The 23852-nt window shown below is 54.9% G+C and overlaps 2 protein-coding genes across 4 annotated transcripts; one reads left to right on the top strand and one right to left on the bottom strand.

The window, feature by feature from the left end:
• Positions 1–1531: 1531 nt before the first annotated feature.
• On the bottom strand, positions 1532–6340 carry LOC116483126 (TBC1 domain family member 25-like). The gene has a single exon (XM_032176864.2). It carries the CDS (start codon positions 5175–5177, stop codon positions 4323–4325), a length of 855 nt encoding a protein of 284 aa, XP_032032755.1. The 5' UTR covers positions 5178–6340; the 3' UTR covers positions 1532–4322.
• ALDH3A1 (aldehyde dehydrogenase 3 family member A1) lies at positions 5386–22567 on the top strand. 3 transcript variants are annotated; one of them, XM_032176863.1, is made up of 11 exons: positions 5386–5461; positions 15411–15577; positions 17078–17309; positions 17912–17997; positions 18334–18542; positions 19337–19454; positions 20072–20213; positions 20874–21040; positions 21451–21550; positions 22098–22228; positions 22316–22567. In XM_032176863.1, the coding sequence occupies exons 2-11, from the start codon at positions 15416–15418 to the stop codon at positions 22328–22330; spliced, it is 1362 nt and encodes a 453-aa protein (XP_032032754.1). In that variant the 5' UTR covers positions 5386–5461; positions 15411–15415; the 3' UTR covers positions 22331–22567. The 3 variants fall into 3 exon arrangements, 2 of the variants coding, with proteins under 2 accessions (XP_032032754.1, XP_032032753.1); XM_032176862.2 differs by lacking the exon at positions 5386–5461 and adding an exon at positions 15112–15257; XR_004252179.2 differs by lacking the exons at positions 5386–5461; positions 21451–21550 and adding an exon at positions 15078–15257.
• The last annotated feature ends 1285 nt before the right edge of the window (positions 22568–23852 follow it).

Raw genomic sequence — 23852 nt, 5'->3', positions numbered from 1 at the left:
TGTTTGTTCCTTAGTTCCAGCTGTGATCCTGCTGGTCCCAGACAGGCATCATCAGTTATGAGAGAGCACTTTCCTCCTGACCAGGGCTGTCACCGTGTAAAGCTCATCGCTCACAATGGGACCTCAGCAGCGTGAGCTGAAGGCGCATGGAAGAAAAGGTCTGTGAAGATGAGATCAGAAGCCAAAGGCCCTGGGGCTGAGCATCTCAGTGAGGAGGGCCCGGTGGGCGTCCCTGAGGGAGAGGGAGAGAGGAGGGACCTCGGGCCATGGTGTGAGCTTCGGAGGAGCTGGAATTTGTGGAGACAAGCACTGTCCTGAGGCCTGGATGCACCACAGGGTTTGAAGGAGCCCTCTCCACCCCAGGTCCTGAGGTGTGAGGGGCCTGGAGAAAGGCAGCACCTGTGGGAAGGAGGGCCGCAGGGAAGCCGCCCTGGTCCTTTGGACAAACAGATTTTGGGTTCAGGAAGGGAGGGGGAGGACTGTGCTTCCCAGAGGGCCCAGAGTCAGGGTTTGGGTGGATGGATGGACAAGAGGGTGGCAGGAAGGAGGGCTGGAGTGTGGGGCGGGGCAGCCAAGGAGCAGGGAGCACGGAAATCTCAAAATGACAGGTGAGTGGGGAGTGAGGCCCCACGGATTCGTGCAGGAGGAAGGCATTAGGCCACATGCTGAGATGCTTGCTTTTGGTGGCAAGCAGGCCTCGGGGCTAGGGCTGTGCGTGTGAGTGTGGGGCCTCACTGAGCACAGGCATGGGAGTCCATGGACACTCCCTGTCTCCTTCCCGCTTCTCCTCCAGCAGGCAGGAGGAATGAGGCAGACGTGCAGAGACAAGCAGAGGGCAGGAAGGGCAGAGGGAGAGGAAGGGAGACAGACCATACCCTCATGCAGCAGGCCCCAGGCCCCGAGCTTGCTCCTACACCTGCATCACCACAGGAGCCAGGGCTCCTCCCAGAGGGCCGAAGCAGCGTCTTCTCTTGGTGCTTGTCATTTGCAGGAGAGGCCAACTAATACACGTCCACCTGAGTTTACTCTGTGCTCCCTACTGCCCCCAGAACAGAGTCCAAGCACCTCCGCCCTGCATTCAGGGTGACCCAGCTCCACCCCACCCATCGCACTCTCTCAGGCCTCCATGAACAGACCTGGTCAGGCAATGCATTTGTGCTTATTCGTCAAGACTGGTCTCGAACTCCCGACCTCAGGTGATCCGCCTGCCTCAGCCTCCCAAAGTGCTGGGATTACAGGCGTGAGCCACGGCACTCGGCCTATACTCTTTTATCTTCCCCACACTGAAACTCTGTCCCCATTCAACACTCACTCCCCATTCCCCTCCCCTCAGCCCCCAACAACCATCATTCTAACCATTCTATTTTCTGTCTCTATACATTTCACTACTCAAGTACCTCGCATAAGTGGAATCATACAGGATTTGTCCTTTGGTGACCAGCTTATTTCACTCAAGATTCGTCCATGTTGTAGCACATGTCAGGAATTCCTTCCTTTTTTTTTTTTTTTTTTTTTTTGAGATGGAGTCTTGCTCTGTCATTCAGGCTGGAGTGCAGTGGCACAATCTCGGCTCATTGCAACCTCTGCCTCCCCGGATCAAGTGATTCTCCTGCCTCAGTCTCCTGAGTAGCTGGGATTACAGGCACCTGCCACCATGCCTGGTTGATTTTTTATTTTTAGTAGAGATGGGGTTTCACCATGTTGGCCAGGCTGGTCTCAAACTCCTGACCTCAAGTGATCTGCCCACCTTGGCCTCCCAAAGTGCTGGGATTACAGGTGTGAGCCACCATGCCCAGCCCCCTTCCTTTTTTTTTAGAGACAGAGTCTTGCTCTGTTACCCACCACTGGAGTGCAGTAGTTCGATCATAGCTCACTGCAGCCTCAAACTCCCGGGCTCAAGCAACCCTGGTGGCATGTGCCACTATGCCTGGCTAATTTTCTTTTTGTAGAGATGGGTGTCTCACTATGTTGCCCAGGTTGGTCTTGAGCTCCCGGTCTTAAGTGATCCTCCACCTCAGTCTCTTGGGTCGCTGGGATGACAGGCATGAGCTGTGGTGCCTGGCCTTCCTTCCTTTTTAAGGGTGAATAATATTCCATTGTATGTGAATTTTGTGGATGGTTTTGAATGGGTCTGGGAGGCTCTGTGGTTGTCTCAGTGATTATGGGGTGGATGGACACAGCTGGAATGGAGCGTGCTCCAGTTTGGGAGGCACTGGGAGACTCACCCACTCTCCACCCATCACCAAGGGTCCCAAGGCCTGAAATGCCATCATCTTGGGCTCTGTACGTCCTTCGTGTGCTCTGGGCCTTTGCCCTGTGGAGACCTCTCCCAGGGATGAGGGAGCAGAGCCGGCCCTTCCATATCTTCCAGCATCTCTGCCATGTAAACAGAAAACTAGACATTGGAGAGCTGGTGAGAGTTGAAGGAATCATGAACCTAACAGGAGAGAAACGGGACCTTTTTCTTTCCTTCCCTGGAACCTCCCTCACATACAGATGGGCTCCCCACCACTCTGTGCCAACCATGGGGCTCCAAGGGACTCCCTGATGGAGATGGGGGTACCTGCAAGGAAAGGGGTGGCGTTTCATTGCCCGTTGGGATGCCTTCTCATACAAAGGACTAGCTGAGCCACCCTCTGTATCATTTGAGCTGGTTGAGCAAGAAAAAAGAATGAGACAGAGATCGCTGGGCAGAGAGGGGCTGAGCACGGTGCCTGCACATGCGTCTTGCATGGGGACGATGCATTTGCTCCCTCTGGGCCAGCTGCACCCCGGGAGGCTTGCTGGGTGGGCCACCTTGCCGATGCCATGGCCAGGGATCCGCTGGCGAGGTGAGGGGCCCCATGGAAGGTACTTGGCTGAAGGTATGGGGGGCAGCAGGAATCTCCCTCCCTCTCCAGGAACCCAGTGGTGGGTAAGCACTGCAGGCAGGGGCTGTGAAGAGCGGCACCTCCCAGGAGCACCAGTTAAGTCTGAAGTCCTTCGCTCTTGCCCATTTTTCTCCTACCAGCCGATATTCCAGAGGGAAAGGGAGACCCAGGGTGGGCGGGGTAGTGAGGCCTTGTTCCCTTTCTAGGGGCCACAGGCCCAACCCAGGCTGGGCAGAAGTGCATTCACTAGGGTCCGCTTAATAAATTCTCCTGGTCTTGGCGTTTTGATATGGGACACCAGCCAGGAAGGGATGGGAGCTGTCGGGGTGTTTAGGGATGGATAATAAAGGTTGGACAAGGGACAGTGGGAGGCAGTAATTGGGAAAGAAGTCATTTTGTATTCATACCTCACTTGGGCCAAATAATAGTGTAAAACTCCTGTACTTTTAGTTTTAAGTTGGGGGCAAAAACCTTGGGGCACAGAGGTGGGGAGGGGTAGGGGTGCCCATCCCAAATGCTACAGCCAAGGCCTGGGGTGGCAGTGGAGCAGAGGTGAGTCTGAAGCTCGTGTCCTGGCAAAGGAGGGCAGCCCAGAGTGGGAAACAGTGGGTAGAGAAATGAGCCTGTGATTACAGAGCGGAGACGGGAGGACCCATCGACACAGTGGAAAGGTAGGAAGAACTCACAGACAAGCCAGGGGAGGTGGAAGGAACAGCACTGGAGGCAAGAGGAAATAACCAGAGGAAGGAAACCGCTCCACACAGGGGGAGATGGAGAGGATAACCCCAAGTATTTCAGCCAGTACACAAAGAGAGGCTGTCAGGATATTGTCTGAAAACAAGCCCTAGCTATGCAGGATTGATGGGAATCATGCAGAACGGCAAGGTCGAGAAGGGCTGGGGGCGGTCCGTGTGTGGACAGATAAGACACAAATGTGGCGCGCCAGCAGTGTGAGCCACAGACAGGCGGACTTTCAGCTTAGAACACGTGATGATGAAAAGCAAATCTTATAAAGGAAAAAAGTCACAGACCCGGATGGACTAAGCAAAATGCTGGTTAAATACACAAAGCCAAAGTTACTAGAATTGTAAGGAGAGCTTGATCCAAATACAGTTACAGTGGGAGATTTCAATACACAGCTCTCAGGCCAATCAATAAAAAGGAATGATATAAAAGAATAACCAATACATTTGATTTAATAAGTGGAGATTCTTTTTTATCATGCGTGTAAAGTATAGTTGTTAACAGAAACAGAGTAAAGAGGCCGTGGCTCCCGGGGGGCAGTGCCAGAGCAGGGCCCTGCATACTTGGACCTGTAGAGAAAGGGCTCTATGCGGTGGGTGGGCAGTGCTGGAGCAGGGCTCTGCATACTTAGACCTGGGGAGGAAGGGCTCCATGCTCCAGCAGGTCTAGGGCTGGCAAGCAGGGAGGTGGGTTCTCATGTGTTGGCCCTCATGGCAAAGAATGGAGATCTGGTGGGGCTGATGGTGGGCTGGAGAAAGCCTGATCAAGATGCAGCTGTGGCCTCAGCCCCCTCCTCCAAGTCCCACACCTCTGACTGCAGGTAATCAGCAAAGGAGCCCTAGCCCAGCACAGGACATGCCCCAGGTGGCGTTTTCGCACGAGGCGGTCAAAGCACATGGCCAGCTCGTTGTCATCCAGCCCATTGCGCGTGATGTGGTTGCGGTGCTCCAGCAGGAGGGCCAGGCAGAGGAACAGCACAAATGGGTTCCCCCGGCCAGACTCCTGGGGTGGGGGCAGTCCCATTGGTGGTGTGGGTGGCAGGGACTTTCCAGGGTCTTTCGGGGAGCCTACCTCTCGCACCAAGGGGGAGCTTACAGCCATGTTAGCAGTGGCAGACCCCTCCTGGGTGGATGGTGGAGATGAGGAAGATGGGGAATCAGGGTGGGAAAAGGAGGAGAGCGGTGGGTCTGGGGAGTTTGGCAAAGGTTTGGAGAGGGACTTGGAGCTAATAAGGGTGGTTGGGTGGGGCAGCTGGACCAGAGGGTCCCTCCTGAAGCCCATGTTATCCCTGAGTTGCTGGAGACCATCCAGGACGGCTTGTCTCAGGTGACACCCCCTGCTACCAGGCCCCTGGCTGGCTGTGGCCAGGTGGTCAATGGCATCTTCAAAGGTACTACCTCCTCCACTGGCAGGCCTTAGCATGTGCCTGTCACATGGGCCGCCCCCTGTGGCCACCAAAACCAGTGTCTGCCACTTAGCTGGGGGATCCAACCAGTTCTCCCTCATGTTCAGGAGGATCAGGGGACAGCGAACTTCAGGTGACCTCGCACATGCAGAGGGCATCTTTGAAAGCGAACTCTCGCTTGAGCTCCAGCAGCAAATTCAGACGAAAAGCAAACACTTTCATTCCTTCTGTGTTATAATAGGAAAACAAAAATAAAGGACCTATATAGTTTAAGCACCGAAAGAAACTAGGGATTGATAGAAACAGAAATCAATGAGCTAGGAAACCAACACACATCCCATTCATACTTCTTTTAGAATGGATGAGCGACCCCACGCATGGACTGGTCTCTGCAAGCACTGATGAAACAGACCTGGGCACATCGCGATTTGCAGTTTTCCTGGTAAGGGGGATGGGGGCAGCAGACACGTTCAAGACTAGGAATGAGAACAGAATTTGGAGAAAACTGTATTCCACACTCTGGCCATATGTTTGCAAACCTGGGGGGAAGGACTCCCCAGGATATGAGTCTCCTCAAGAGGACGCCAGGTCAGATTCTCGGGTGAAATCTGGCTCGATCACTCACTGTGTGACCTTATGCAAATCACTTAGCCTCTGTGTTCTTCAGTTCCTCATCTATCATGGAAATAATGATAGTTTCTGCCTCTTGGGTATTTGTGAGGACTAAAGGAGTTCATACATGGAAGTGCTCAGACCTGGCACATAGCAAAGGGTCAGGAAGGGGTGGAGTTGTCATTAAACGGTGTTGGCACACAGGCTGTGCATCTGCAAGAAAATACAATGTGTGGGCTGGGTGTGGTGGCTCACGCCTGTAATCCCAACACTTTGGTAGGCCGAGGCAGGTGGATCACAAGGTCAGGAGTTCAAGATTGGCCTGGCCAAGATGGTGAAACCCCATCTCAACTGAAAATATAAAAATTGGCCGGGCGTGGAGGCAGGTGCCTGTAGTACCAGCTACTCAGGACGCTGAGGCACAGAATTGCTTGAATCCGGGAGGCAGAGGTTGCAGTGAGCCAAGATCACACCACTGCACTCCAGCCTGGGCAACAGAGTGAGACTCTGTCTCAAAAAAAAAAAAAAGAAAAAGAAAAAGAAAATCAATGTGCATTTCCATGTGCATTTGTAAAATCAACTCTTGATGGATTCAGAGGAAATAATAAAACAATAAAAATCTTAACAGAAAATTAGGAATTAATCCTGGGGCAAGGAGGGACCTCCTAATCTAAACTAAAACAAGAGAGTTCTATTTAGCTTTATAAAAACTTTTATATAACAAAATATACCATAAATAAAGTCCGTGGATAAATGATAGACTCAGGAAAATACTAGTGATACAGATGGCTGGCTATAATATACAAAGAGCTCCTAGACACTGACAAGGAAAACACAAACCCTTCCAAGAAATGGGCAAACGCCAAAGGCCATCGCACAGTGAGGAATGCACCAGCCACTAGGTGGCAGGGAAACGGCAGAGTGCCACACACTGCCAGGCCAGCTGGAACTACAACAGCCCCTTATGGCCACCTTGGTGGATAGCCACCGGCAACACCTGTGAAGACTGACAAAGCCAGCATCCCTGGGATCTAACACGCAGAAATACACATGCCAGGGCATGCAAAGCGGCCCATGGAGCATTGATCCAAAGCGGAAGGCAAAGTGCTCTCCCATCCACAGGGAACGTTGTGATTACTCGCACATTCTACATGCTTACCGCTGCTTTCACACGGTCATGAGGAGGAATGGACTCCAGCTCCCGGCCACCCCGGAGGGAGCGGGGTCAGAAGATGCAGAAGAGGGTGCATGATGAGGCTCTGCTTTTAAAATGCTGACAGCTTCCAATGTGTCATGTACATTTTTGTGTATGTTAAATAAGCACTGAGAAAAACTTAGGGAAAATATTGTGGATTACAGATGAGACACTCATATTGAGAAAGGGGCAAACCAAGTACGTACAAAAGAAAAAGTCTGAGCTAAACAATGTGTATTATGTTTGTAAAATTACATTTGTGTGATTATCGTGAAGAAATAAAACTTAAATTTTCTTTGCATTTTTTGAGTAAACATTATATTTCATGTGTGATGATGGTGTATTCAATGTCTGTTAAGATCCAGGATGGGGCTTCCCAGGCCCCAAGAGACTGGCAGTACCAACCCAAGCGTGCCCTGGCGTGTCCTCCTGGCATGCCCGCTGTGTCCCTTCCAGGATGGCCCGGGCGTGGGCTGGTCTGCAGAGGCTCTGCAGCTGGGGCTGCAGCCAGGCAGTGACTCAGGCAGGTTCCGCCTGGGCTGGGAGGGCCGGGCATTCCTCCTGTGAGGCTGCCTGTGCCTAATTCACCATGACTTGCACTTTGCTGCCATCCTGCCTGGCAGGCTGACTTAGCCAGGATGGCCCTAGTACCCACTTCCCCTCCAGCCAGCACTCATGCCTTCTGCCCCGCTAAGACGCCATTTGTCCTGACTCCACAGAGGCTTCCTGGGAGCCAGGGCCTGAGCCTGGGAGCCACAGCTTCCTGGGAGCAGGAAAGTCCAAGGGAGATGGGGTGAGGACTGGGGCCTCTGCAGCATCTTAGGGGAGGCTCCCCCTTGCTCGCACTCACCTCCCCAGGCTGCAAACCTGCAGCTTTTCTGACCCAAGGCACTATGACTGGCGGCAGATAAAGAGATGAAGAAACCCCAGAAGTCCTTTCCTGCAAGTCCCCAGAAGGTGCGGACACAGTGGGGAAAGTGCCCTGGGCACAGCCAGTTCTGCTGACTTCATGCCTCTCCAAAGAGGGGCTTTGTAACAGTAGCTGACTGACTGCTCTTGGCTGGGCATGGTGACTGGATTACAGCTCTCTGTGGCCTTCAACTCCTGGGCTCAAGCGATCCTCCCACCTCAGCTTCCCCGAGTAGCTGGGACTACAGGTGCGTGCCACCACGTCCAGCAGATTTTTACATTTTTTGTAGAGATAGGGTCTTGCTTGGTCACCTAGGCTGGTCTTGAACTCCTGACCTCAGGTGATCTGCCCGCCTCTTCCTCCCAAAGTGCTGGGATTACAGGTGTGAGCCACCGTGCCTGGCTGAACACTAAGCCATATTCCTTCTATCTAAATATGTGTTTCTACGCACTAAGCAAGCTCTCTTCATTCCCCCACCTCCCCACCCTTCCCAGCCCTGGTAACCACCAATCTATTCTCTATGTTCATGAGATCCACTTGTTTGGCTCCCACACATGAGGGAGAACATGCAGCATTTGTCTTCCTGAGTCGTAACACTTTTAACCAATGGGGAGGTCCCTGAGACCCACTGCCTAATTTTCTCCTTTCTACTCTCTGTTTTTTTGTTTTTTGTTTTTTGTTTTTTGTTTTGAGACAGGGTCTACCTGGTCACTCTGTCCCCCAGGCTGGAGTGCACTGGCATGATTACAGCTCACTGAAGCCTCGACCTCCTGGGCTCAAGCGATCCTCCTGCCTCAGCCTCTCAACTAGCTGGGTACATGCCACCACACTCAGCTAATTTTTGTTTGTTTGTTTTTGAGATGGAGTCTTGCTCTGCCCTCATCCAAGTTGGAGTGCAGTGGTGCGATCTTGGCTCACTGCAACCTTCGCCTCTCAGGTTCAAGCGATTCTCCTGCCTCAGCCTCCCAAGTAGCTGGGATTTCAGGCATGCGCCACCACAGCCAGCTGATTTTTGTATTTTAGTAGAGATGGGTTTTACCATGTTGGCCAGGCTGGTCTCCAACTCCTGAGCTCAAGTGATCTGCCCACCTCAACCTCCCAAAGTGCTGGGATTACAGGCGTGAGCCACCGTGCCCAGCCGCCTGGCTAATTTTTTATTTTTTGTAGAGATGGGTCTCTCTATGTTGCCCAGGCTCCTTCTACTCGTATAAAGAAAGTGATTTCCCATTCCAACAACTATTTCTAATCTAAACGTTCCTTGAAATTTAAGCAAACTTGCTTTTCATTCATTCATTCATTCATTCATTCATTCATTCAACACTTTTTTTGCTAGCTTTGGGTGAATTTGCTGAAAATCGTCTTGCGAAATGATTGCCTTTCTATCAGAGAGGTGGTTTGGTATAGTGGGCTGCTTCCGTATCTTCAGAGGTCTCCCTTGTGCCAGGATATGGTGCTGAACAAAAGTTGAGATCTCTGTCTTTGTGGACATTCCAGTCCATGGGGGGGACAAGGAGAGAAGAAAAACAATCAACACATAGTCACACAAACAAAGATATGATTGCAGGTTGTGACAGGTTCCCGGAAGTAAGGAAGGTTTTATTTGAGGGGTGGGAGAGGTCAGGGAAGCTGAGATCTGAACATGGATAAGAGTTAGTCTGGTGCAGAGCGGAAGAGAAAGTGTCCCAGGGAGCAAGAACAGCATGTGCAAAGGCCCTGTGGTAGGAAATTGCCTGGTTCAGTCAAGGAATGCCAGCAGACTGGAGTGCAGTGAGAATGGTGGGGAGTGGTGCTAAGTGAGGCTGGCGAGGCAGCCAGGAGCCAGGCCAGGCAGGGGTTCACAGGCCGTGGGAGGAAGATTCTCGACAGCAAGGGGGCGCCACCCAAGGATGTGAATCTGGGGAGAGACATGCTCAGGTCCTCATCCTCCGCACGTCTCTCTGGCAGCCACTTGGAGAAGGCAGCTGAGCCTGACTCAAGGAGAGTAGGCAGAGGGCAAGAACAGTGGCCTGGGAGAGAGAGAGAGAGTGACAGTCCAGGTGAGGATGAGGCATTGGGGATGGAGTATTAGGACTTGCAAAGATTAACTCATGCTTGCAATCCCAGCACTTTGGGAGGCTGAGGCAGGAAGATGAATTGAGCCCAGGAGTTTGAGACCAGCTTGGGCAACATAATGAGACCCATCTCTACAAAAAATTTAAAAATTAGCCAGGCATGGTGGTGTGTTCCTGTAGTCACAAGGTGGGAGGATCGCTTGAGCACTAGAATTCAAAGCTGCAGTGAGCCGTGATGGCACATATGCACTCCAGCCTGGGCAACAGAGCAACACCCTGTCTCAACAAAAAAAAAAAAAAAAAGAAAAAGAAAAAAAAAGAAAATCTGAAAAGCAATATCTGCAAGTTTCTATCACAAGCCACACTCCCACACTTTTGCCACTACTGAAACTATAACCAAAACCCAAACACGCAAACAAGGATTTTGTTCTTCGTAGATTTGAACTGCTTCTAGGCTCCTTGCTCTGACGCTTCCACCACTACTGCTGCCACTTTTGATGACACCCATGCCACCTAATCTTTCCAGGATGCCCTTGGCCCGCCAGGCACTGTTCTGGTCACTTCGTGTACTCACTGCTGCGTTGCTGGCTTTTGCTAGTTGCTTCCCTGGTTCTCCCAGGGGAGGGCCGCTGCCACGATGAGTCAGCTCTGAATTGCCTTCGGCCTTGCATTCTGCCCTCTACTCAAGATCCAAAGTCCCAGGAGAGTCGGGGAGGCCTCGTGGGGAGCCCACCCCAACCCATGGCTGGCCTGGAGCAGGCACCTGGTTGACCATCTCACCAAATAGGAAGGGGTTGCCTGCAAAGATAATCAGCTGTTGCCACCAGAAAAGGGGAGAGGCTGGCACAGGCCCGGTCTTCCTCCTCTCAGGAGGCACCCCACTTTGCACCTACCACCCAGTCCAGCCCCTGCACAGGTGCGAGGTCCTGCAGATGCTTCTTTCTGCTGTTTCTGGAATGTTTCCCATTCTGTTAGTCTTATTTGGGCGTCTCGTCATTTCTTGCCTGCATTGCTGGAAACTGCAGCCTTTGGGCTAGACCTTTCTCACACTGTGCCCTGTCCAGGGGGTTCTCTAAAACAAAAAATAGCAGACATTTGTCTGTCTGATAATCTCCTCAGCGCCCTGCACCCCCACAGCCGGCCTGGCCCACAGGCCTCCGTGAGCCCCTGCCCCAGGAGCGTCATTCACCTCCACACCTCCTGCTGGCAACAGTGGACAGACACATCGCACCTTTTCGTGACATAATGTTCCCAGCCTCTGTTGTGCCTTTGCTTCTGCTCTTCCACCCCCTTGCTGTTCCTTGCCCAAATGCTTCTCACTCGGCTCAGATGGTGTTCCCTCCCATGGACTCTCACCCCAGCCCCTCTAGCATCCTCTGCCTATCTGGTTACTACAGTGTTCACATTATTTTGAAATTTCCTGTTTATTCTGTCAGTCAATAAATATTTATTGAGCATCTACTATAAATGCTGTATGGAGATTACAGCAGTGAACAAATCAAATTCTAGCTGTCAGGAGTTAAGGGACAGGTAGCGAACAAGATATAAATGCTCCAGAGAAAAAATAATGGAGGAAGAGGACAGCGTTGTGCTATTTTCCACAGCACATTGGAGCGTAGCCGTGTGAGTGGATGTAGGGGAAGGGGGCTCCAGGTGGAGAGAAGCAAGAGGGCCAGAGCACATCCTCAGGACTCGTAGGCCACGACCAGGACCTTGTGTTTTCCTCAAATGAAATGGGAAGCAGGGACCCCATGCTGGTAAGCAGCCTGCCTGCAGGCAGGTGAGGGTGGCGGGAAGCGCCTGGTGAGAGGGGCCGAGAGTCTGTTCCACACCTGCCTCCTCCCCACAGCGTGGTGTAGAGCAGGAGCCCAGCGAACATTGATCAGACAGCATGGGAAGGGCTTTTCCAGACTCCTTCCTTCCCAAGCGTCTCTGGTTTTCGGTGACCACACAGACCCTTGGCCCTCTTCTCAGCTATTCAACGAGAGAGCAGATTTATGGATTGGAGACCCCCATCAAAAGTCCCCAGCCTGTGGCTCCCCAGGGTTAGGATCTCTGACTTAATGGGGCCCTGTGCACACTGGGGGATGTGAAGGGCCTGGGGCACCCGTGGCTGGGGGTGCGTTTCGGGGGAGCTGCACGCTCTCACTGTGGCTCCTGGCTGACCCCTGCCGATCTTACATAACCAGAGAACTCAGAGAACCGCCATCTGGCAGCGGCAAGTCTGGAAAGCTAGAAGAGCTCCACGCCAGGCTGAATCAATCAGCAGCCCCCACGCCCAGGGCAAACAGGCTCTTTTGAAGACTGGAGATGTGCCCTGCCCAAGCCTTCAGAAACATTCTCGCATTTCAGAAGCGAACAAAAGCAGACAGCCCGGGACCTAATCCCCAAAACCTGGGCTGCAGGGAGCAGAGGTCCAGAGGACGCCACACCCCACATTTGAATATTTTTTTTTCTTGTCACGAAAACTTCCTGGGCAGGAACTCCAAGGGCTCAATGGGCGGGAAGGAGGGTCCTTAAATACGTCCCCTTTGGCTCTTGCTGTTCCAGGAGCCCCAGTTACCAGGAGAGGCTGTGTCAAAGGTAATCCTCTTCCCTGCATTCCTTATTTTTTCTCTTGTCTAGGTGGAGTCTGCATTCAGAGCAGGGGCCCTAAGTGTCAAGAGTCCTACATCATCTCCCAGGGGGCTGGTCCCTGCCTCTGGGACCATCATCTCTGGAGCATCCTCCTGGACCTCTGGCATGTCTGCCATCCCCCAAACCAGGAGGCAGAGGTCCCAGGGATCCGCGGAGCAGGGACACCAAGGTGGCCGTGGGGTGAGAGGCCTTGATGGGCTGTCAGACTCCATGACTGGAGGGAAGACAGCAGAGCTGAGTGCTAAAGGCATGAGCTGCTGACAGAGATGGACGTGGGTTCAAACCCTGATGTGCCACCTGCTAACTGTGAGACCAGACACAGCATTGAGCATTTCTCAGTCTCCCTTTCCTCATCTGTAAGATGCACTCATAACTGTTCCTTCTTCGTGGGCATCACTACAGGGCTTTTGTGAGGATGGAAGTCAATGAGGAGGGGAGGGGGTGTCACTGGGGGCAAAGTCAATACTAGCACAGGTGAGAGGAGCGGGGTGCAGGAATGTGGGGTGTGAGGCGACGGGGTCTGGGGAGGCCCCCAGCGCATGCTGCAGCAGCTCCCATTCGGGTGCAGCTGTGACATGATGGTGTCCACTCATCTCTGTGAAGTGGCACCTTTGTTAACCTGTCTCTCAGGGAAGGCCGTCCAGCCCAGAGACCACAGTTCCAAGTGGCGATGCTGGGGTGCAAGGCCAGTCCTGTCCCACACTCACCAGGCTCTTCCCACCTGGGCTGCCTGCTTTGGTGGCCAGTGCCTAAGGCTGCTGCCCTGGTTTGACCGTACAAGGCTCGGGAGAGAAGCAGGACCTTCTCTCCTGGGTTGTGGTCAGCAGGAGGGGCCTGGCCCACGGGACTGAGGAGGTCCCAGTGAGGGGGCTTTCCCAGCCTCCTATCAGATCATAGGGAGGGGCCATGGAAGGGCCAGGCTTAGAGCACCCTCAATGCCAGCAGGTCCCTCCTCCCTGTGCAGAAAACCCGGGGCTAGGGGTCAGCCTATGGGGAGGGGAGGCAGAGGAAGGATCAGAAGCCACTCGCTGGAATGTAGGCAGGACCATATATCTATATACAATATAATTATATACTACATATGATATATAGGGGTTTTTTTTTCTAATGGAAATACCCTATTTCTGCTGATGTTAAAAGTTATGCCGGGTCTGCAAGTGGGCTGAGTATCTCGGGAAGGGGAGTAAGGAACTGGTAACAGTGGCCCCTCTGTGGGGCAGCACCTGACAGTTGATGCAGCAGGGAGGAGGGAGGCGGACTTTTTTCTGTGCCCCTTTGCTATATTTTACATTTTGTTTCATAAGCATGTATTGCCTATCTTAAAACATACCAAAATTTAAAAAATACAAGCTCATTGCAAAAAGTCAAACATTGCATAAGAGGAAAACAGATCATCAATAATTCCACCCCCATCAGTTGTCCCATCATGTCGGGGGCTACCGTTCTAGTCCTTTCTTTCATGTTAGAGCACGCATGCACACACACACGGACGCACACACGCACATACACACACACACACACACACACATGCCTGGTACATCTGTTGTTCTGCAACCTGTTTTCTGTTTTTCTTTCTTTCTTTTTTTTTTTAGATGGAGTCTCGCTAAAAGTAATTATATTACTTACCCGAGGCCTTCAAATACCGCTTCCACTGATAGCCTCTTGACTTCTAGCACATCTCACTAACCTTGCCTTACCTCCTACCACTAATCTAATAGGAGAACTCTGTGATTATGGCTCCATTCTCCTGTCAAAGTGCTGGAGTGCAATGGCCCAGTCTCGGCCCACTGCAACCTCCTCCTCCCAGCTTGGTGCAAGCAATTCTCCTGCCTCAGCCTCCCAAGTAGCTGGGACTACAGGGGCCTGCCACCACTCCCAGATAATTTTTGTGTTTTTAGTAGAGACAGGGTTTCACCATGTTGAGCAGGCTGGTTTTGAACTTCTGACCTCAGGTGACCCGCCCACCTCAGCCTCCCAAAGTGTTTGCTAGGATTACAGGCATGAGCCACCGTGCCCGGCCTGTAACCTGTTTTCTTTCTTATCCCCAGTGCCTGAGACACCCCTGGTGCAGAGAGAGCCCCTACAAACATGCTGAATAGCCTGCTTGACCTAATCCCTAAATACTGCACAGTAAACCCTTACGTGGGTGTGACAGGAGTCATTTAAACTGTCTCCTCTTTCGGACCTTTGGGATGTTTCCAATACTTCCCTGTTATAGAAAACAGTGATGACTTTCTTACTCGTGAATGTTTAGGAAAGGCTGTAGGACCTTTTCGTCACAGAGAAATATGTTTGAAAAATTTTGCCACATATTGCCAAATTGCCCCCAGCAGGGCCATCCCAATTTGCCACTATAGTTTCGTGTATTGGTAGCAGGAATCACCTCCACACCTCTTTGTGGAAATCTGAAGCTCTGTGAATCCTTGGCGGGCATGGGCGTGCGTCTCCCAGGTGTGGCACGCGTGGGTTTACACACCAAGCCTGGTTCAGCTCTGCCAAGAAACCAGCGCTTTCTAGAACAATGGCTTAGCCAGGAGGGTGGTGCTGGGTTTTTCTTTATTGACTTGGGTGTGGAATCGCGGACTGCGCCCCTCCAATCTGATCTGGAGAGTGGCTGACTGCGTGTGCAGAGCTCTGGGGCTGTTGGTCTGGGATTGTGCCATCAGCTTTGCAAGCAAGTAAGGGAGCGGAAAAGGCCGGGAAAGGCCCTGCCGCGAGCACGCTGCCAAGAGCCCCCAGCAGCAGTTCGGCTTAGGACGCGAGTTGCGGCGGGTGTCACCTTCTCAGAGGCTAGCAAAGCAGCCGGGGCCCAGGCGTCTGAGTGAGGGGCGAGGTAGGAGGCGAGGCAGAAAGTGGACCTTCCAGCGGGAATGCCATTTTCCCCAAGGCCGAGCCCAGGGAAGTCCCTTCCTATAGAATTCAGGCGGGGTGGGAGGCGGGGCGCTCTCGTGCCCCTCAGCCAGCTGCAGGTGCTCTCTGTCCCCAGGCGCCATGAGCAAGATCAGCGAGGCCGTGAAGCGCGCCCGCGCCGCCTTCAGCTCGGGCAGGACCCGCCCGCTGCAGTTCCGGATCCAGCAGCTGGAGGCGCTGCGGCGCCTGATCCAGGAGCAGGAGCAGGAGCTGGTGGGCGCGCTGGCCGCAGACCTGCACAAGGTGCTCGGGGTGGGCAGCTGCCCTCTGCTAGTGTCGGAGCCAAGCGATGGGGCGGGGGGCTGGGGAGAGTGCGGCCCGGAGAGGTTCAGGAAGGACTTGGGGCTACCTGGCCCCTCGGTCGCGGAGACTGGGCGCACCGCCCTCCCCTCCGCCGCGCCTCGCGCCCCCCTGCCGCCTCTTCCGCCCTCTGGCCTTTTCCTCCTGGCCCGGCCTTCACGTCCCGCCCGCAGCGTCCCCCATTTCAACTCTCCTGCTGCCCCAACACCCTGAACTTCTGGTCCTCCTCATTCCTCAGCCCCACGCAGGACCACCTGGTTCTCCACACCAGGAACCAGAGCAGCTTGGCACCCCGGAGGGCATGGCGGGGCTCTTCCCTCTCTCCCAGTCCTCACAGGGGCTGTTCCGTCTCTCCCCCTGAGCAAGACCAGACACCTCTGCATTCGCAGACCCCTGCTGTTCCCACATCCTGCCTGGGGTCCGGCGCTCCGGAGCCCATCCTCCCACCGACTACTCTCTTTGCTCCTGCACTTTTATTTTTATTTTATTTTATTTATTTATTTGAGACGGAGTCCCGCTCTGTCACCCAGGCTGGAGTGTAATGGCGCAATCTCAGCTCACTGCAACCTCCGCCTCCCAGGTTCAGGCAATTCTCCGGCCTCAGCCTCCCCAGTAGGTGGGACAACAGGCGTGTACCACCATGCCCGGCTAATTTTGTATTTTTAGTAGAGACCGGGTTTCGCCATGTTGGACAGGCTGGTCTTGAACTCCTGCCCTCAGGAGTTCCTCAGGAGGAGTTCTCGGCCTCTCAAAGTGCTGGGATTACAGGCATGAGCCATAGCACCGGGCCTGCTGCTGCACTTTTCAAGAAATCGCTCAGGACTTCTCATCTTAAACGAGAAACAACAAGGAAACCCATTCCGTTGACTTTACAGCTTCTTTGTTGCTCTTCACAGCCCAAGTTTATAAAAGAGACGCGTTTTCCGCCATCTGCATCTCCTCTTCTCACCCCTGCTCCCCACAGGAGGCCCTGAGCGCCCAGCAGCCCTTCGTCCTGCATCCCCCTCCAGACAACTAAAGGGCCTGGCTCCCTCCACCCTGCCCGGATCCAGCTCCCAGTGCCCGAATCTATCCCCCACCGCCCGGAGCCATCCCCCCCTCCCCGGATCCATTCCCACTGCCTGGATCTACTCTCCCCTGCTCGGCTCTATTCCCCCTACCTGGATCCATCCCGTTGCCCATGCCTGGTCCCTTCACCGGCTCTCTCCCCTGGGGCCCCAAACCTACCTGGGCCCCCCTCTGGCAGAAAGGGGTCCTCTCAGACCCACAGGTCCAACGGCTAATCCTGGCTCTGCTTCCCCCGGGGGCCTTCTGCGGCTGCCCCCACCCTGGGCTGGGTGAGCGACCCCCATCACCCTGGCAGCTGAGCAGTGGGGCTCCCCACTCGCCCCAGCTGAAGGCAGGCCCTGGCCCTGGAAGCTCACTTGGGCTCTGTCACTACAGAACGAATGGAACGCCTACTATGAGGAGGTGGTGTACGTCCTAGAGGAGATCGAGTACATGATCCAGAAGCTTCCCGAGTGGGCCGCGGACGAGCCTGTGGAGAAGACGCCCCAGACTCAGCAGGATGAGCTCTACATCCACTCGGAGCCACTGGGCGTGGTCCTCGTCATTGGCACCTGGAACTACCCCTTCAACCTCACCATCCAGCCCATGGTGGGCGCCATCGCTGCAGGTGCATGGCCCTGTGGGAAGGGAAGCTGGGGGAGCACCGTCCCCCAGCGCGGAGCCGAGCCAGGATGGGCTCAGGCCTGTGTTAAGAGTCCTGGGGTCAGATAAGGGTTTGCTGGGTCTGTCACAGGAGGCTGTGGGGACCAAGCTATTTAGCCAGGCCTCTTGGTGCCTGAGGTCCAGTCAGGCTCAGGTGTCCACACCCGATGATAGAGAGAGGGCCTGCCTTCCCCCACCCCTGTTGGGGGGCTGGAGTTTCTGTCACCTAATATGCATCAGGGCTTCCTTCCTAGAATGGGCCAGCGCCGTTCTACCAACCAGGCCCCCAGAGCCTCTCTCCCCTTTCTGCTTTTCCTCCAACATCTCAGCAACTCAGAGGGCCAGATGGTGCAGCTCTGGCCAGCGTGTGCCCGTGCGTGTCCCTCTGTCATGTGCCCGTGCATGCTCCTGGGTGTGCCCCATGACATGTGCTTGTTTGCTAACAACTCTTCCATCCACTTTCCCGAGGACACACGATGGAGGGGAGGCTTCGGGTGTGGTCCTTGGGAGGGCAGAGCCTCTGGGTGAGGTACCCTGGGCATAGGCCTGGCTCGGTGTGCTCTGCAGGGAACGCGGTGGTCCTCAAGCCCTCGGAGCTGAGTGAGAACATGGCGAGCCTGCTGGCTACCATCATCCCCCAGTACCTGGACAAGGTGAGGTGCCCTCCAGGGCCTTGTAACTCCATGGCCTCATAACTGAGCTAGGGCCAGGTCTTTAGGGGGTGAGAAATAGTGAATTCTTGCAGCAAGGGGCCAAGCTACTGGTGGGGCTGAGGATTGTTCTTAGCAGCCGCCCTCTCTCATTAGGGTGAACAGAGAGCCCCTGGGCCAGGAAAGGCGGTCTACTGCCAGTTACTGCCACCACCCTCTCCCAAGGTGGGGTGCTGGGCTTCGGGGCTGCTGGTCTCGGCCACTGCAACTCACCCACACTTGTAAGAGCGAGGAGGGGCTTGGTCTTTGCTGAGCCTCCCCTCTCTCCTTGCATGGAAGGATCTGTACCCAGTAATCAATGGGGGTGTCCCTGAGACCACGGAGCTGCTCAAGGAGAGGTTCGACCATATCCTGTACACCGGCAGCACGGGGGTGGGGAAGATCATCATGACGGCTGCTGCCAAGCACCTGACCCCTGTCACACTGGAGCTGGGAGGGAAGAGTCCCTGCTACGTGGACAAGAACTGTGACCTGGACGTGGCCTGCCGGTGAGAGGCACCGGCCTGCTGGCTGCAGCAGTCCTTACTCTGCCTTCCAAGCACACGTGACTGCACCTCATGCTGTGGGTCCACTCTGAGTAACACAGACACCCCCTGCCTTACAGAGCAGTGGTCCTTGCAGAAACTTACATGGGGGTAGGGGTGGGGACCCTATGCACAGAAGACGTATGAGGAGTCCCAGAAGGCTTCCTGGAGGGGGAGAGGTCTAGGCTGAGCTCTGTTCGCTGAGTGCGCATCACTGGGGAAGTGGTACTCCAAGCAGAGGCTGCAGAAAAAGCAACTGTGGGACGTTCAGGACACAAGGAACTGTACTGGGTCCAGCCCTCTGATGGGGCAGGGCAATCTGAGTTCTGGAGAGCAGGCCCAGAGGGCAGAAGGGCCACCGCCGCTCGGGGTCTGGGGCAGAACCCGTATCTGCACCTCCCGACCCTAGCCAGGGCTCTGACCACCTCCATATCCCACATCTGTGGCCCCCAGAGATGTAGGGGGGCCCAAGTAGCAGTGACACCTGACTGTGCAGGGCAAGGGTGTGATCAGGGAGCATGGAGGTTGCCCTCAACAGACATCCTCTAGAAATTCCCAACCAGTCGCCAGTGAACATGATCAGGAGCATTGGGTCTGCTCGGTCCAGTGTCTAGAAGTGAGCAGACCACTTGGGAGGACTCACTGGTGGCAAGGTCACAGCCGATGGCTTCTGCTGACCAGAGAGCTCAAGGGTCTGCAAAATGAGATGCAGCTCCTGGGGAACCTTTTGGGTTTAGTCCAGTCTGGGATTTTCACAGACGCATCGCCTGGGGGAAATTCATGAACAGTGGCCAGACCTGCGTGGCTCCTGACTACATCCTCTGTGACCCCTCGATCCAGAACCAAATTGTGGAGAAGCTCAAGAAGTCACTGAAAGTGAGTGTTGGCCCCTTGGCGGGGTGAGATGAGAGGCTGTAAGGCACAAGGTGGGCCTGGCCCCTTAACCGACTTCTACAGATTTGGAAACACTGGGTTTATTTTCTTCTAATATAAACATAATGCAAGCTAGGCATGGTGGCTCACACCTGTAATCCCAGCACTTTGGGAGGTAGAGGCTGGAGGATCACTTGAAGCCAGAAGTTTGAGACCAGCCTGGGTAACATAGCAAGATCCCATCTTTACAAAATATGTTTTTAAATTAGCCAAGCATGGTGGCATGGTGGTGCATGACTGTTGTCTCAGCTACTTAGAAGGCTACAGTGAGGCTGGAGGATTGCTTGGGCCCAGGATTTTGAGGCTGCAGTGAGCCATGATTGCACCACTGCACTCGAGCCTGGGCAACAGAACAAGACCCTGTCTCTAAGAGAAAAAAAAAGGTAATGCACACTCACTATAGATTATTTGGAAAAGATTTAAAAGCATAAAGAAGAAGAAAAAAGCTCCACCCAGAATCCCACCACCCAAAGACAGACACTGCTGGCCTGTGTCTGTGCAGCCTTTGGGCAGGACGAGGCTCTGCATCCTTACCCGAAGCCCCTACCTCTTCTCCGTAGGAGTTCTACGGGGAAGATGCCAAGAAATCCTGGGACTATGGAAGAATCATTAGTGCCCGGCACTTCCAGAGGGTGATGGGCCTGATTGAGGGCCAGAAGGTGGCTTATGGGGGCACCGGGGATGCGGCCACTCGCTACATAGGTACGTGACCCCTGAAGAGCACAGCCCATCTGCCCAGGCTGTAGGGGTCCCCAGCAAGTTCACAGCAAGTGGGCACAGATACTTGATAAGCAGACATGACCTCGGGATGGGTATAAATTGCTTTCACCAGGGAGCCTGGGGTAGACTGTAGCAGGCAGGGGCTGAGGACAGCCCCTGCTCCAGCCTCAGAATCCCCTCTCCCAACAAAGGCCCAGAAAGAGGGGCCTCATCTCCGTGCCCCTCTGCAGCAGCAGGAGCAGGGACAGCAGAAGCCACAGAAGCCCCAGGTGTGCCAAGCCGTGAGGGGCCCCCAGTGCCCAGGTTGTGGGTCACCAGATGGGACCTCTTGGCCCCGAGTTTGTCAAGGAGACAAGAGAATTCTAGCAGGGCATCAGGTGGCTGGCGGGTGCAGTGCCTGCTCCTGGAGACAGATCTCGGGTCCTTCCATACAGGTTAACCTATAGTTGTCCCCAGTGATCTGCTCAGATGGCATCCAGGATGCAGGTGCCTGGGTCACCTCTCTGGGGCCTTGTCCCTGCCCTTTTCCAAGCCTGGGCAGCTTTGCCTGGAAAAGGGTTGGAGCAGGGGTCTAGGTGCTTGCACTTTCCATCCGCGTGGGGGTCTCTGCGCCGTCCAACTCTGGCTCGTTTCCTGCCTCAGCCCCCACCATCCTCACGGACGTGGACCCCCAGTCCCCGGTGATGCAGGAGGAGATCTTCGGGCCTGTGCTGCCCATCGTGTGCGTGCGCAGCCTGGAGGAGGCCATCCAGTTCATCAACCAGCGTGAGAAGCCCCTGGCCCTCTACGTGTTCTCCAGCAACGACAAGGTGGGTGGTGGGCCTGCGGTGCCCTCCTCCAGGGTCCTGGGGCCCACAGACCTGGGTTCAAACTGCAGCTTCACTGTTCTCTGGCTGTGTGACCTTGGGCAAGTCACTGGATCTTTCTGAGCTCTTTTCACCTCATCTGTAAGATCAGGACAGCAGCATCACCTGAGGGCACTGAATGAGCGATCCTTGCCCAGGGCCCTGCACACAGGCGTGGGGGCGGCTGCTGTCACTCTGCTCATGTGGTGCTGAGGGCCACACGATCTGCAGAAAGAGCAGGAGACGGAGGCTAAGGCTCTGCCTCCACCTGCTCTTGTCCTTGTGACGCCAGGCTGTACCCAGGCAGGGTGGGGTGGGGGACTGGGGCATCCTGTGGGCAGGAGACTGAGGTCAGTGGCTGGGTCCTGGTGCAGGTGATTAAGAAGATGATTGCAGAGACATCCAGTGGTGGGGTGGCAGCCAACGATGTCATCGTCCACATCACCTTGCACTCCCTGCCCTTCGGGGGCGTGGGTGAGTCTGGGGCTTAGCTTGCTGCCTCCCTGCCTCCCTCTGGGCCCCCAAGGCTGGGCACACTCACCCAGCAAATTCAGGAGGGACCACCTCCTGCAGCCTGGGCTGCAGCCTCCCATTAACCTCCTCCATTTGGACCTTGGCCTCTGCGTGCCGCCAGACACACTTAACCTGGGAGCCTAGAGGTTCCTAGAGGTCACCTGGTGCACCGGCCTGTTTCATGGAGGCCTGAGAAAGGTGACCCAGGCTAGAGGTCACACAGCCATTTAGTGGCAGAGCTGGGATTAGACCCTTGCTGGGCACTCCCACAGTGTGGATGCCCTGGGGACACCCTAGACATTGGCCACCCTCAGGAGGCCCAGAAAAGGGCCACAACCTGGAGCTGGGTGCTGAGGGCCACAGGATTTGAGGGAAGGATGGGTGATGGTGGCTGGGGCTCTGCCTCCCTGTCCCTGTGGTTCTGGGATACACCCAACAAGGTGGAGAGGGAAACCTGGGGCGTCCTGGGGGCGGGATGCTGAGCCCTGTGCTGACTTCTCCTCCGCAGGGAACAGCGGCATGGGGTCCTACCACGGCAAGAAGAGCTTTGAGACCTTCTCTCACCGCCGCTCCTGCCTGGTGAGGCCTCTGATGAATGATGAAGCCCTGAAAGTCAGATACCCGCCGAGCCCGGCCAAGGTGAGAGGGGGAAGGGGCTGTGGGGGAGACCGGGCTGTGCGGGACCAGGGCCTGGGGATCACTGCTCACTCCGTGTCCCTTTCACAGATGACCCGGCACTGAGGAGGGGTTGCTCCACCTGGCCTGGCCATACTGTGTCCCATCGGAGTGCGGACCACCCTCGCTGGCTCTCCTGGCTCTGGGAGAATCGCTCCTGCAGCCCCAGCCCAGCCCCGCTCCTCTGCTGACCTGCTGACCTGTGCACATCCCACTCCCACATGGGCCCAGGCCTCACCGTTCCAAGTCCCCACCCCTTTCTAGACCAATAAAGAGACGAATACAATTTTCTAACTCAGCAAATGCAGGCATATGGCACTTCTTTTGCAGCCCTGCACCTACCGACCTGTCCTGCCTGATCCCACTGCCCCACGCAGTGTGGTCACTGATGCACCAGCAAAGGCCCCTCATCAGCTGGTGGGGCCTTGTGCCAGGAGGCCATGCACGGTGTCAGGGTGACACTTGTCTTCCTTTTAGACTTGGGGAGGTCAACTCCACCTCTGGTGTGTCCAGCCAAGGAGAGCCTGAGGAGGCTGGGCCTTGTCGGCACAGTGGCTCAGATACGGGGAGCTGATGCTCGCTCTTCCCAGACTAGCTTCACTATCTTGGGCAGGGGCCACTTTGTGAGACGATGCAGTAGTCAACACAAAACGCCTTGGTTATGTCATAGTGCTGCTCGTGGGGGCAAAGGACCCGAGGCCAGGCAGCACCAGCACCCACGGTGCCTCAACTGCATGGCGTTGGGCAGCAGCTGGCCCAGAGTCCCACCCCAGAGGCCTGAGGAGCCAGGACAGGGTCTGGCTAGGGGAGTCTGAAGCTGGGTGTTCTGGGGGCTGGTTAGACTCAGAGCCAGGAAGCCTCCCAGCCTGGGCCTGGCAGGTAAGGGGAGGCTGCTGGGGGAGACTTGCTGAGGCTGGGCCTGTCCTTCAGGGTCCTCTACACAGACTCTCCTGGTATCATGCAGCAAAGCCCTCCCGGCTTTTGCTGAGATTTCCCTGTGAAAACATAGAGTTTTGTGCCGCCACCAACAGGTGTGCCTGGCCCCGCCTGGGACCCTCGCCTTGCCTACTCCCAACAAAAGCCCACCCTCCACCTGGCCCGTGCCCCGCCACCACTACCCCCTTCCCACTCCTGACCTTCCTCTCTCTCCTGCGTCTTCAGTCTCCCCTTCTGTCCTGGACCATTGCTATTCTCTAGCGTCTTGCACCTTATTCCAAGTCCCCCAGGCTCCAAATGCAACCAGAAAAGCCGTTAAATGTTACCTGTGCTTCCTTCCCTCCAGTGAGGGGGTGGGAGCAGGAGCAGAGAAGAAACTGTTTTGTTTTGTTTTGTTTGGATGTTTCCTGCGTGCACCTGTGACTTACTGTATACCCAGAGAATTGAGCCAAACTAAATCTTGGCTGGGAGTGGTGGCCCATGCCTATAATCCCAGTACTTTGGGAGGTCAAGGTGGGAGGATCCCTTGAGCCCAGGAGTTCAATACCAGCCTAGGCAATAGAGACCCTGTCTCTACTAAAAATAAAAAATTAGCTGGGTCCGATGGTGTGTGCTTGTAGTCTCAGCTACTAGAGAGGCTGAGGCAGGAGGA

This window comes from Hylobates moloch, unplaced genomic scaffold, assembly GCF_009828535.3.
Source record: "Hylobates moloch isolate HMO894 unplaced genomic scaffold, HMol_V3 SCAFFOLD_15, whole genome shotgun sequence".
NCBI classification, from domain to species: Eukaryota; Metazoa; Chordata; class Mammalia; order Primates; family Hylobatidae; genus Hylobates; species Hylobates moloch.
This window is presented reverse-complemented; position numbering and strand designations above follow the sequence as displayed.